Consider the following 13,292-nt stretch of genomic DNA (forward strand, 5'->3'; position numbering starts at 1 on the left):
TTCACATTTGGTCACTTTATGTAATTGCTTAGTTTTGTGTGTGAAATTCTTCACACTCGGTGTTGGTTTTTCTCTTTAGTTGTGCTTTTTGTCTGACTCACACATTCTCCCTATGTGACCTTCCCTGTGACACTTACTGTAGACTGTTTCTTTGAAACAACTGGCAACCCACTTTCTGCGCAGGCGAACCGGCTCACAAATAGCCAGCGCGCGGGGGGGAGACTTTGGTAATGCACCTCTGACGTCATTTCCGCCCAGAGAGGGCGGGCGCTAGGGATTAAACGCCAGCGCTGCAAAGTTTGAATAAACTAGTCTCCGAACGACTTACCGACTGCATGTCGTTATTTCAGCGCTGTGTGTAGCACATCGCCACACAACCATCATTTGCATCCTGGCAGGACTTGCCACATTGATGACATCTTTGGCTTTTTGCACCATTCAGGGACATTTTGTGCATTTCACATTCTGACCTCCTTTTCGGTAGCTCTGCTTCATCCTTTGCTGCAGTCTCTAATGATGTTGCAACGGTCAATGCCCGTTCTAAGGTTAGGTCTCTTTCAGATTGTAGCCTATTTTGAATGCTTTGACTATGCATGCTACATACAGACCTGTCTCTTAATGGATCAGAAAATCACAGTACTGGGGAAGTACTGGGAAAGTTTGCGCAGAGCTGCAATTGTATTCAGAAAGGCTTTTATCTTTTGACTGCAACACACACAAAATGCTGAAGGAACTCAGCAGGCCAGGCAGCATCTATAGAAAAACGTACAGTCTATATTTTGGGCTTAGACTGTTCGGCAGTTCTGCTAAAGGGTCTCGGCCCAAAATGGCAACTGTACTTTATTTCATAGATGCTGCCTGGCCTGCTGAGTTCTTCCAGCATTTTGTGTGTGTTGCTTGGATTTCCAGCGTCTGCAGATTTTCTCTTGTTCGTTTTTTCATCTTTTGACTGGTTCCTTTTGTAAAATCTAAGTCTGTCAGCTATTACCAGTGGTTTAGAGCTAGAGGGATTTTGCAGAATTGTAACAATTCTGTTGAATGCCTTGCTTGCTGGCTTTGCAGGAGTTACTAGGTTGCATAAGTGACTCTACGTTCTTAGGTCCATTAAGCTAAGTGTAGGGGCTGTCTTTTGCTTCTTTGCATTGCTCGCGTTACAATACAGTTCAACCCTCCTGATATACGACTACCAGTCTTCATTAGCGCTATCAAATTTGTCAATTTGATATTTGATATTTGTCAATATATGTTGAGAGGATCGGAGTTGGGGACACTGATGATTTTGTAATTTTTTTTATAGATACTATAAACAGCTCATTTTTTTTCTTCTTTCCTTTTTTTCTTAATAGTGGTTAGTTTGTTAGTTTTGTTTTTCTTAGGGTATTATTTTTTTTCTTTTTCTCTTTTCTGTTTTTTTTCAACATGAATTACTTAGTTTTTTTTGTTTCGTTTATATGACATTTGTATCATTCATGATTTGGGAAGACTTAACTATAATGTACTTATTGCTTGTGTAACCTTTTATGTTCATTTTACTTTTGTAAGTTTGTAATCCCATTATCTATGTACTAATCTTATCATGTTGATATTAATAAGAAGATTGAAAAAGAAAAAAAATTTGTCAATTTTCCAACTGAAGCCATCGCCACATTATTTTCATTTAAAATTCAGTGCGTCTTTCACCATTACTGCAATATACCCATGCGTTTGTTAACCTCTGTGATGGCTTTCTCGTGCTGTTTAACTCTCGCTGTTTCGCCCTGAAACTGTCGGTGCAGTTGGTGATATTTTCCGATGTTGAAGTTCGTCCTCATCAACATTTTGCTGTGTCTGTGCACAACTGCATATGTATTAAGTAAAAGCACACGCATTTCAGGTCAAGACTCTTCACCAGAACTTGGAAAGAGAGAAAACAAGTTTGTTTGAAATTGCTGCTAACCGCTAAATCTGCTTCTCTGTACGTTGATGTGTCCTGAATGTTTTGAATACTTTCTATTTTTATTTTGGATTTCCAGCAGCTGCAGTATTTAAAAATGTACATTCATTTTAAAAATGAGCAGCACACAGTCATTGTAGGGTCATAAACCTGTCATCACACTGATAGTACACTCTATTGTGTTGTGAGCCAGTACTGCTGTATTGGTTACAATAGATTGAGATAAAATTTAGTAATTTTCAGCTATGAGGCACAGTGGGTTAATCGCAGCACCAGGATCCGACACCTGTATTATGTCTTGATTTGGCAGAACCCTCACCAGAATAGAATAGAATTTTATTGTCATTGCTCAGGACAATGAGATTATGGTGCTACTCCAATCATTGCAAAACTGGTATTTACAATGCATGTGGTATGGCTTAATTAAACAAACAAAATCCCGCATTACATGCAACAAGAGATTTTGATAGTCCATGACACTCAAAGGCTATTGGCAGTCTGGGGTATAGCATTATTCAGCTGCACGACAGCCCTCGGAAAGAAGCTGTTTTCTGGTCTTACTGTCTTGGCTAAGATGTCCCTGTAGGAGATTGAACAGACAGGGTCATGGATGAGATGGATCGTTAATGATGTTACAATTGTGCCATAGCCATCAAGAGTTGTAGGTTCTCTCCAGGAAGTTGAGTCCTAATGATGTGCCGAGCCATCCTAATCACCCGTTGGAGTGCTTCGTGGTCTGTCTTGCTGCAGCTAGCGTACCACACTGTCAGTATGCTCTCTATCAAACGTTGATAAAGGTTGGCCAGCAATTTTTGCGGCAGATCAGCCCTGCTTAAGCACCTCAGGTAGTATAGTCGCTGTTGTGCCCTTTCTACTATCGAGGTTGTGTTGACGGACCAAGAGAACTCCTCGATGATGTTGATCCCCAAAAACATGAAGCTGGAGACCCTTTCCACAATTTCACCATGTATGAATAGTGGAGCTTGTTCAGGACCTCTTGCCTTCCTGGTTAGTTTTCATTTCTTTTGTCTTCTTGATGTTGAGTGATGCCACCATCATTATCATTGACCCAGGGAATTACAACTACTTGAATAGGGAGTGGAGGTTGTACTTTATTTTTTAATATTTTATTTAGAGGTACAGCCTGGTAACAGGTCTTTCTGGGCCAAGGAGCCTGCACTGCCCAATTATACCCACGTGAAGAGCAGAGTGAGCTGCCTCAATGACTATCAACAAGAGGCACCCACATCTACAGTGATGGGTTTGGTCATGGCTAGAATCAATGCCTGCCTGAGCAGGGACCTGGACCTGTTGCAATTTGACTATAAATAGATCTACAATGGATTCAATCTCACTGGATCTCCACTTAGCCTTGGACCACCTGGACAATAGTAATACCAATGGCAGGCTGCTGGCTATTGCTTACAGCTCAATGTTCAAAGCAATTATAGTCTCAATTCTAATCAAAAAACTCCAAAACTCAAGCCTCTGTACCTTGCTCTGCAACTGGATCGTTGACCAGTCTATACAGATCAGAAATAACATCTCCTCTTGCTGATGATCAACACGGGCACACCTCAAGGATGGTGCTTAGCCCACTGTTGTACTCTCTCTATACCATGATCATGTGGCTAGGCACAGCACAAGTACCATCTATAAGTTTGGCGATGACACAGCTATTGTTGGCAGAATTTCAGATTGTGATGGGGAGGTGTGACGAGTGAGATTGGTCAGCTGGTTGAGTGGTGTTGCAACATCAACCTTTCACTCTACATCAGTAAGACCAAGAAATTGGTTGTGTCTTCAGGAAGGGGAAGTCAAGGGAACACACACCAGTCCTCATTGAGGGATCAGGATTGGAAAGGGTGAGCAGTTTCAAGTTCTCAGGTGTCAACATCTCTGAAGAGCTATCATATTGATGCAATTACAAAGAAGGCATGACAGCAGTTATATTTCATTAGGAATTTGAGAAGACTTGTTATGTCACCAATGACCGTCACAAATTTCTACAAACGTACCATGGAGAGCACTCGAACTGGCTGCATCACCGTCTTGTATGAGGGGCCACTGAAAAGGATTGGAAAAAGCTGTGGAGGGTTGCACACTCAGCCAGCTCCTTCCTGGGAATTTGCCTCCCCAACGTTGAGGGCATCTTCACATTTTTTCCCTCTCTTTTTACACTACTTATTTAATTTATTTTTTTCTTATATACCGTATATACTTACTGTAACTTAACAGATTTTTATTATCATGTATTGCATTCTACTGCTGCCACAAAACAACAAATTTTACAACATATGCCAGTGATATTAAACGGGATTCTGATTCTGGTCAATTATCCTACAAATCTGTATTCCTTTGGAATGTGGGAGGGACCCGGAGCACCCGAAGTAGACCTACACAATCACACGGAATATGTGTAAACTCCTTACAGGAAGCAATGGAATTGAACTCGAGACACTGGCACTGTAATAATGTTATAATAACTGCTATCATACCATTCTGGCATGTCCAATAGATTAAAAGGACAATGGTCGAATGGGTTACACCACCACCCCAGCTCTTACACAGATTTTTATTTCATATAATATTCAGTTACTTTACGGATGACGTAAGCTACTTCATACAAGCATTTATGATAAAAGTCTCAGCATGAATTAAAAACAACATGCATGGTTTGAAGAACAAGGTGTGGCCAATTCTGGCCACAATGCATTAAAATTTCTTCTGTCACCCGAAAAGATAGATATTTGTTGCATTATTGAAGGAAAAATAGGTCAGGGACAGATCCACAGCGTATTACTGACACCTCAGGGATGGTGACATGCTAACACCAATGGGCAAACAAGGGCTGTGGGAAGGAGAGACATTGAATGGGAAACCATGTCATCTCTCTTTGAGCTAAACTCAAGAAATTCTGGAGATGCTGGAGATCCAGAGTACCACACACACAATGCTGGAGGAACTCAGCAGGTCAGGCAGCAGTGATGGAGAAGAATGGAGTCAACATTTCGGGCCAAGACCCTTCATCAGGACACGTGAATGAGGTCTTGGCCCGAAGTATTGATTCCTTCCATGGATCGCGGGTTCCCAAACTTCATATCATATTTTTACTGAGTTAAGTATTGTATGTAATTAGTTTTGCTACAACAAGTGTATGGGACATTGGAAAAAATGTTGAATTTCCCCATGGGGATGAATAAAGTATCTATCTATCTATCTATCTTTTAATGCCATGGACCGCTACTATTAACTGAGGCATCCATGGACCCCGGGTTGGGAACCCGTGCCATAAATGCTGACTGATCTGCCAAGTTCCTCCAGCAGTTTGTGTCTCCTTGAGCTTAGTATGACCGTGAAACAGGCTAGGTAAGCAACTGCTGGCAGGCAACAGAGTGAGTGATGACTGAGATGCTACTTAGATGCTGCAGTGGGTCCGAGAACCAGATTTTATTTCCCCTTTTCATTTTCAGCGAAGATCCATCTCATTTATACAATGTGATTATAAATATACCCCTCAAAAATTGTTTGTGATTCTGTTGTTTTTTTTTCTGTCCCTAGAGTAAATAGAAGTTCAATAAACCTTTTTGCAATGAAGCTAGTAGTTTAACATGCTGAACTTGCAATTTGTGTCACATTGCCTAATTGAATTAATCCCCCCTTGAGGAAATCCTCCTAAGCAGCAACACCTGGTTCTTCTGGCTGCTTCACACTGCTGTCTTTAAAGCTAGCACAGGCTGCATTTGACAACTTGGCTGCTGAACAACAATGGGTAGCAAAGGTGACATGTCGCCTCAATCTGATTTTGAGAAATTGCATTTTTTCCCTGTGCCGCGAAATGTATTTGTTGTAGTCAGTGACTGAAACACGAGTTCCTGTCTAAAGATTTTTGCAACTTACCCAATGCACCGCAACTTCCTGATGAACTGAATTACAATTCGAGGTAAAGCTATGCAGAGACAATGAGGAAAGCAAGTAAGTTAACTACTCACTGGCTTTTGTTTGAGTTTTAATCCAAATGGTGCTGATTAGCAATATGTCCCTTTGATCATCTTGTTTGTTGAGGGTATGTTTTTAATGGTCTTTGTAAAGACAGAAGTTTTGCTTACCAAGAGGAAATGGGGGTGGGGGGAAGGGTAAAAGATGGACTGTGCAGTCTGAAGCACACAGCAGATGTTTGAAACTGATTCTTCTTCGGTCAGTGTGACACGGGCGTCAAATAGTCTGCAATGATGTCGATGATTTTGTTTATTTTAGACCATTGATTAATTTAATTTTCATTGTTGTAGCTGTATAACTGATGAGTCTTTTAAGTATATTGCAAAGTCACAAATTAATCCTAAGAATGCAAGAACAGAGTGAAGCAGCAAATTCTCTGGTGGTTTATAACATCCCTTGATCTCTGAACTAGGATTTTAAGTTTCCTCCCTTGTAACTCTGACTTTATATGTGGTACTTTTTTCTGACTGCTTGCCTATGAGGTATACGGAACAGAGAACAATACAGCACAATAATAGGCCCTTCGGCCCATGTTGTTGTGTTGAACTAATTGAATTAATAGTGCTTAATTAAACCAACTTTTTCTCACTGTACATGGTCTATATTCACTCTTTGTATAGTCAGGTGCCTATCTAAGAGTCTTTTAAAGGATTCTAACATAACTGCCTCCACCACCACTACTAACAGTACAATTCCTTTTAGGCCATGCCCTCCAATTCAGGCAGCATTCCTAGTAAACACAAGAACCACACACAAAATGCTGGAGGAACTCAGCAGGTCAGGCAACATCGGTGGAAATGAACAAACAGTCTACGTGTTGGTTCAGCATCTTTCTTCAGGACCCTTCCTAGTAAGCCCTTCTGCACCCTCTCCATAGCCTTGGCCTGCTCCCTATAATGGGGCACTCAGAATTGAATACAATACTCTAGATGCCTCCTAAGAAGACATTTATAAAGCTGCAACATAACTTCCTGATTCTTGAACTCAGTGCTTTGGCCAATGGAGACAAGCTTGCTATACACCACCTCTACCATCCTATTGACTTTTGTGACTACCTTCGGGGAACAATGGACATGGATCTGAAAATTCTTTTGTACCTCAGCTTTGTTAGGGATTCTACCATTAACGGTGTACTTTCCATTTACATCATCCCTCCAAAGAGAAACACCTCACACTTATCTGAATTGAACTCTGTGTGCCATTTCTATGCCCATATCTGCAATTGATCTATATCCTGCTAAATCCTTTGATATTCTATATTAACTATAATGCTACAAACCTTTGCATGTGTGTGAACAATTTAAGTTGAGGTCCCAGTATAAATCCCTGTGATTCACTGGCCCTTTAGCCAGACCAAAATCCATCAATTTCTCCCTCTGTCTTCTATGGCAAGCCAGTTCTGCATCCAAACAGCCAAGTGACCATAGATCCCATGCACCTTTGCCTTCTGGATGAGCCTACTGTGATGGGCCCTGACAAGTGTTTTGCTAATATTCACTGCACTGCCTTCATCCATTTCCTCCTTGAGAAAAGCCATGCTGACCGTTCCTAATTAGGACATGCTTAAGTATCTTGAGTCATCTTGCAATAAGAGAGCTAAGTAGTTGTTGCATGTGTATAATTTTTCTGTGAAGCTTCAAGGATTCTGCCAAATTTGGTATGATCAGGTTCGGCACCTCCTGTTAGGGCGTATTCTGGAGTTGGGTATATATCAAATATTAATTTCAACAGCAACCAGTATTCAGATTTAAATGTGGATTGTAGATTTAACTTGAAATGCAGCTCTGAACAATGGTCTTGCTGGAGCTGCAGACTGGGGCTGATGTCTGCATAAGCATATCTGACAACTTTGGGCACAACTGGTTGGAAATGATATCAAAACCTTAAGTTCAAAGTATATTTATTATCAAAGTATGTATACTATATACAACCTTTAAGAGTTGTCTCCTTACAGTCAGCCACAAAGCATAGAAACCCAATAGAACCCATTTAAATTAAGGTCCATCAAATGCCCAAAGTGCAGAAAAAAAAAAAAATTGTGTAAACAATAAAAGTGAGCAATAACATTTGGAACTGAAAGTGACTCCACAGTCATGAAGCCAGTCACAGCCAGTTCAAGGGCCCATTAGTTGCAGCCTCAGTTCAGCATGGAGAATAGTCAACCTGCTCGAGCAGCAAGCTGAACATCCCATCCCCTGCCTCTGGATCCCGCCACTCTGTCCTTTTCAATCTGGTCTGGTGCTTAAGTTAACCAAACAGTGGGTCATTCTTGCTCTTGGCCCTGGGCCCTGCCACTTCGATATGCTCTTGGGCCTGGAACCTGCTGCCACAATTCTCCCCATACAAGCCATGCTGCAAATGCCCTGCGCCTTTGAGACTTCAGTTCATGCTACAAAAAGAAAAATGCCAGCTTGTGCAGGTGATTTAAAAGCTCAACTCTGAAAGGAAAGTTACAACCTATTGATTGCAGTGATCGTTTTTCAGAAAAAGCAGATTCATTATTATCCTTTCAAATGGGATTTGAAAGAGCAATGGGAAATAGCAGGATATGAGTACCGGTAGTTGAGTAACTCAAAGATCCAAAGTAGCTGCTATAATACCAGCAGTAGTAAGAACAAAAAAAATTATTTGTTGAAGACAACACTGGATCAGACTTGCAACATATAAGGAGATCACTTGGCCTATTGTGTCCTTCTCAGTCCTTAATTAGATCAACCCTCAAGTTCCGTCCACTAACATTTTCTCTGCAAGTTTGTCTCCAGCATGGATTTATTGGGCCGCATGATAGCGTAGTGGTTAGCACAACACTTCACAGTAGCAGTGACCCGGGTTCAATTCCCTCTTCTGCCTGTAAGGAATTTGTATGTTCTCCTTGTGACCACATGGGTTTCCTCCCATAGTCCAAAATGTACCGGTTGGTAGGTTAATTTGTCATTGTAAATTGTCCCATGATTTGGCTAGGATTATATTGGGGGATTGCTGGTGGCACTGCTAAAAGATCCTGAAGGGCCTATTCTATGCTGTATCTCAATACATAAATAAAATTAATTTATTCATCCAATTCCCTCTTGATGGCCACGATTGAATCTGAGTCAACCACATCTGTGGGCTTTGCATCCCATATTCCAACCACATACTGCATAAAATGGCTTCCCAACAATCAACAATCTTCCCTTTATTTTATCCTTTGATGTGTGGTCCTTGAACCCACCACCAGAGTGATGAGCCTCCGACTATCCACACTGTTCAGATCCCTCAAGATTTGTTAGACCTCCATCAAATATCCCCTTGGTCTATTCTTCAAAGAAATCACCCAAGCCCATCTAATCTATGCTTGAAACTGCAATTCCCCCATTCTAGTAACAAGGTTATAAATCTTTTCTGGGCCCTCTCTAATGCTTTCATATCCCACCGATGATAAGTTGAACAGAATAAGACACAGTACTCCATTTGAGCCTGCAACAGTGTCTTGTAAAAAAAATTAGTGCAACTTCCCTGTTTTCATATTTTGCCTTCCTTGTCACATTCAGTGATTTAAGCAGCCATTTTCCAGAGGCCCTCTGTTTCTGTAACACTTTTAGAATAATGTCTTTTAATCTACCGTAGATTCCGGACTACAGAGCGCACCTGATTAAAAGCCGCTGGCTCTAATTTTAGAAATAAAATCAATTTTTTACTTGTAAAGGCCGCACCGGATTTTAGGCCGCACCGGATTTTCGGCCGCAGGTGTCCCACGTTGTAATATGAGATATTTACACAGAAAGATATTACACGTGAGGATTTTTTAACTTTTAATTAAATCCATATGGTAACAAAAACAAATACATATTGCAAATGCTTTTTTTCGAACCGTGCCCGTAACGCGGCTACTTTTAAATATACGTTGCGTATACTTCTTTACTGAACAACATTCCAATATCTCCTAACGACTGGTAAAAAATATATATACTGCAGCCTACCAGGAAAAGTTATTGATCGCCTTTAACTTAAAAGCAGCGTTTTCGCTCCGCCGCTCGACCCCCTCCTTCCCGTTTATCGCAAACGGCATTTAAAAGCAACGTTTCGCTCAGATCCAATGCCGCTCGCGTAATGCGCTCCCCCCTCCTTTCCGTTTATCGCAAACGGCATTTTTCCCACAGGACGCGGCGAAACCGGGTGTGACGTCATAGCATCCCGCGATGTAGTACAGAAAACAAATATAGTTAAAACTCTTCTAACTTTAACTAGAAAATGAATTACTAAGCGAAAATATTATAAACCAAATAACTGCCATAAAGGCAGCACAATGCTTTTCTTCGAGTGTTTTCCATGTTGATGAGGGTGAGTACAAATGACTGATTTACAATAATTTAATTGTGAAAGTGCGCTTGATTTATCGTACAATTTCATTGGACCTCTGTGAACTACTCATCAATTTTATTGGTCTACTGTTATGAGGCAAAATGTTTACGAGGCGGCATGAAAAAAATCATGTATTAGCCGCTCCGTTTTAAAGGCCGCAAAGTTCAAAGCTGTTCAAAATGTGGGAAAAAAGTAGCGGCTTAAAATCCGGAATCTACGGTATATTGCCTCTCCCTTGTTCTTCCTTTGATAAGACATCACCTCCCATTTCTCTGCATAACACATCATGGGCTATTAATGTCTCTTTTCCACCTGCCTCTCTATCACACTGTTATTTTTCCCTGTTGCCCAAATAATTCACAATCCTGTCATCTGCACATTTTAGAATCCTTGGCTTGCACCCCTAAGTCCTGGTCACTAATATAAATCACACAGTGCAATAGTCTTAACACAGATCCAAAGGGAATACTACTATTCACCTTCCTCCAGTCCACAAAAGAACATCTCACAAAGGCTTTCTTTGAATATTGTCCACCTAATTTCATGTCCATACTATGAACTTTCCTTTTGTGTAATGCGCAAAGCCTTTTATGTGCCACTGGAAATCTATATACACAAAGTCAACTGGAAGCTGTTACTGAGGCTCTGTGTTTATAGAATTGGACTAGGGACTTTTCCATCTTATTGCTTTTATATTCTGTGCTTTTGCCTGTTTTTCTTGTTTTTTGTGTGGGCGAGGGAATTTGGGAGCCGATGTTTTTTGTCTTTTCGTTAATTTTCGTGTGGGAGAAGGGGGGGGGGGTTTGGTGATGATCGTGTTGTGTTTTTAGGTTTTTATATGGGAGATTTGGGGGCTGAAGTTCTTACGGCATTTCATTTGGGGGGGGTACGTGGTTGATGATTGTGTTGTCATTCTTTTTTTTGTGTGCAGGGGGTGTGGGTTTGCTGTTTCTCTTTGAAATGACTTCGATGGTTTTTCTTAGTTTCTTCCGGAGAAGAAGAATCTCAGAGCTTATACTGCATACATACTTTGATTATAAATGAACCTTTTGAAACTTTTTAAAACTGCATTACCCTTTCCACTTGTGTTAGTTAGTTCCTCAAAAATATTCTAACAAGTTTGCTATGATTTGCCCTTAACAAAAGGCTTGTCTTATTTTATCAATTCTCCTGCAGGTGACTATTGATCATATTCTGGATAATAGCTTCTAAAAGGTCTGGAGACATTGTTTAAGCCTGTAGTCATTGTGGTTATCTTTGCATTCTTTTTGAATGAGGGTGTAATATTTGTCATCCTCTGGCACCATCCCCACATCCAAAGAGCATTAAAAGATCATGTTCAGTGTTTTAAAATGAGGAAGCTGAGAATCAGAATCAGGTTTAATATCACCGGCATATGTCGTGAAATTTGTTAACTTTGTGGCAGCAGTACAATGCAATACATAATAGAAAAAATAAACTGAATTACAGTAAGTGTGTGTGTATATATAGTGGTTGGCATCGGTCTGTCTCGAAGGACAATGGGTAATGATGATTATCATCACAAGCCTGGGTGGAAGGTATGGAGATCCTGAGATGCCCAGTTGTCAAGGTACTCCTGTCAGCCTCACCAGTGTAGTCTAAAGGAAAGCTTATGAAGCAATATAAGAAACATATGAAACATATAAGATTATTAATGGATTGGACATGCTAGAGGCAGAAAACATGTTTCCGATGTTGGGGGGAGTCCAGAACCAGAGGCCACAGTTTAAGAATAAGGGGCAGGCCAGTTAGAACGGAGTTGAGGAAAAACTTTTCATCCAGAGAGTTGCGGATCTATGGAATGCTCTGCCTCAGAAGGCAGTGGAGGCCAATTCTCTGGATGCTTTCAAGAAAGTTAGATAGAGCTCTTAAAGATAGCAGAGTCAAGGGATATGGGGAGAAGGCAGGAACTGGGTACTGATTGTGGATGATCAGCCATGATCACAGTGAATGGTGGTGCTGGCTCGAAGGGCCGAATGGCCTACTCCTGCACCGACTCTCTATTGTCTATAATACGTTTGGCACCAGCTTGGCTGCAGCAGCTGCCAGAAGGATGTTCAATGACGTCCGGCCACCTCAGAGGCTCCACTCTGGATTTGCTGTCTGAGTTTACTCCCATAGCCTTTGTCTCTCCCGAGGCTGCCCATGAGGGAGTGGGGCTATTTACCCATAGCTGGAGATCCGGTTTGTGAGACAGCAGGACATGTCCACACGTTGGTGAGCCTATGTGCTGTGCGTGCAGGGGCCAGACCTCTTCCTCGTCCTCTGTCGTTCAGCCTGAGGCCAGAAGGAGTTCAGTTTCCGTGTGTTGCCAGCGAGGAGGCACGACACGAGGCTTGCTGTTGGACAGGCAGGGAGAGACTTGCATATTCAGACTCCTTTTTGCAAGAGTTCTAGCCAGCGGTGTAAGCTGAAAATGAGAGCAATAAGCACTGCCCACTACACTGCCACACTAGTTGCATCAAAACAACTTTTTGACACTAAAATATATGTATATATGTTAAATAAGTTGTGCAAAATGTAGAAATAAAAAAAATGGTGAGATAGTGTTCCTGGGTTCAATGTCCACTTAGAAATCAGATGGTAGAGGGAAAGAAGCTGTTCCTGAATCTTGTGTGTGCCTTCATGCTCCTGTACCTCCTTCCTGATGAGAAGAGGGCATGTCCTGGGTGATGGTCATCCTTGATGATGGAGGCAACACTCCTTGAAGATGTCCTGGATACTATGGAGGCTAGTGTCCATGTGGAGCTAACTGAGCTTATAACACTCTGCAGCTTACTTTCAACCAAATAAATTAATAAAATAAGCTATTTTAGATAGATAGTGTTCAAAACAACAGTTGAAACTAACAACAGTAAAGCAAAATGAAAACTAATCACAGAGTGAAAATTCAAAACGCTCTGCTGTTTTTGCATGGTTGAAGGGGTTACATCACTTAGAAAGGCAATCACAGAATTGATTTAATTTGTGTTGTAGTCACATCAAACCTAATCTGCAG

The 13,292-nt window shown here is 41.2% G+C and overlaps 1 protein-coding gene across 1 annotated transcript in view; it reads left to right on the plus strand.

The window, feature by feature from the left end:
* Positions 1–5,738: 5,738 nt before the first annotated feature.
* Positions 5,739–13,292, plus strand: part of cep85l (centrosomal protein 85, like) — a 322,550-nt gene continuing 314,996 nt past the window's right edge. Inside the window, exon 1 of the mRNA XM_073057398.1 lies at positions 5,739–5,908. Within this exon, the coding sequence (XP_072913499.1) occupies positions 5,896–5,908 (13 nt within the window). The 5' untranslated portion in view covers positions 5,739–5,895. The remainder of the gene's footprint in view (positions 5,909–13,292) is intronic.

The sequence above is a fragment of the Hemitrygon akajei genome, chromosome 9 (genome assembly GCF_048418815.1).
Source record: "Hemitrygon akajei chromosome 9, sHemAka1.3, whole genome shotgun sequence".
In the NCBI taxonomy this organism is placed as follows: Eukaryota; Metazoa; Chordata; class Chondrichthyes; order Myliobatiformes; family Dasyatidae; genus Hemitrygon; species Hemitrygon akajei.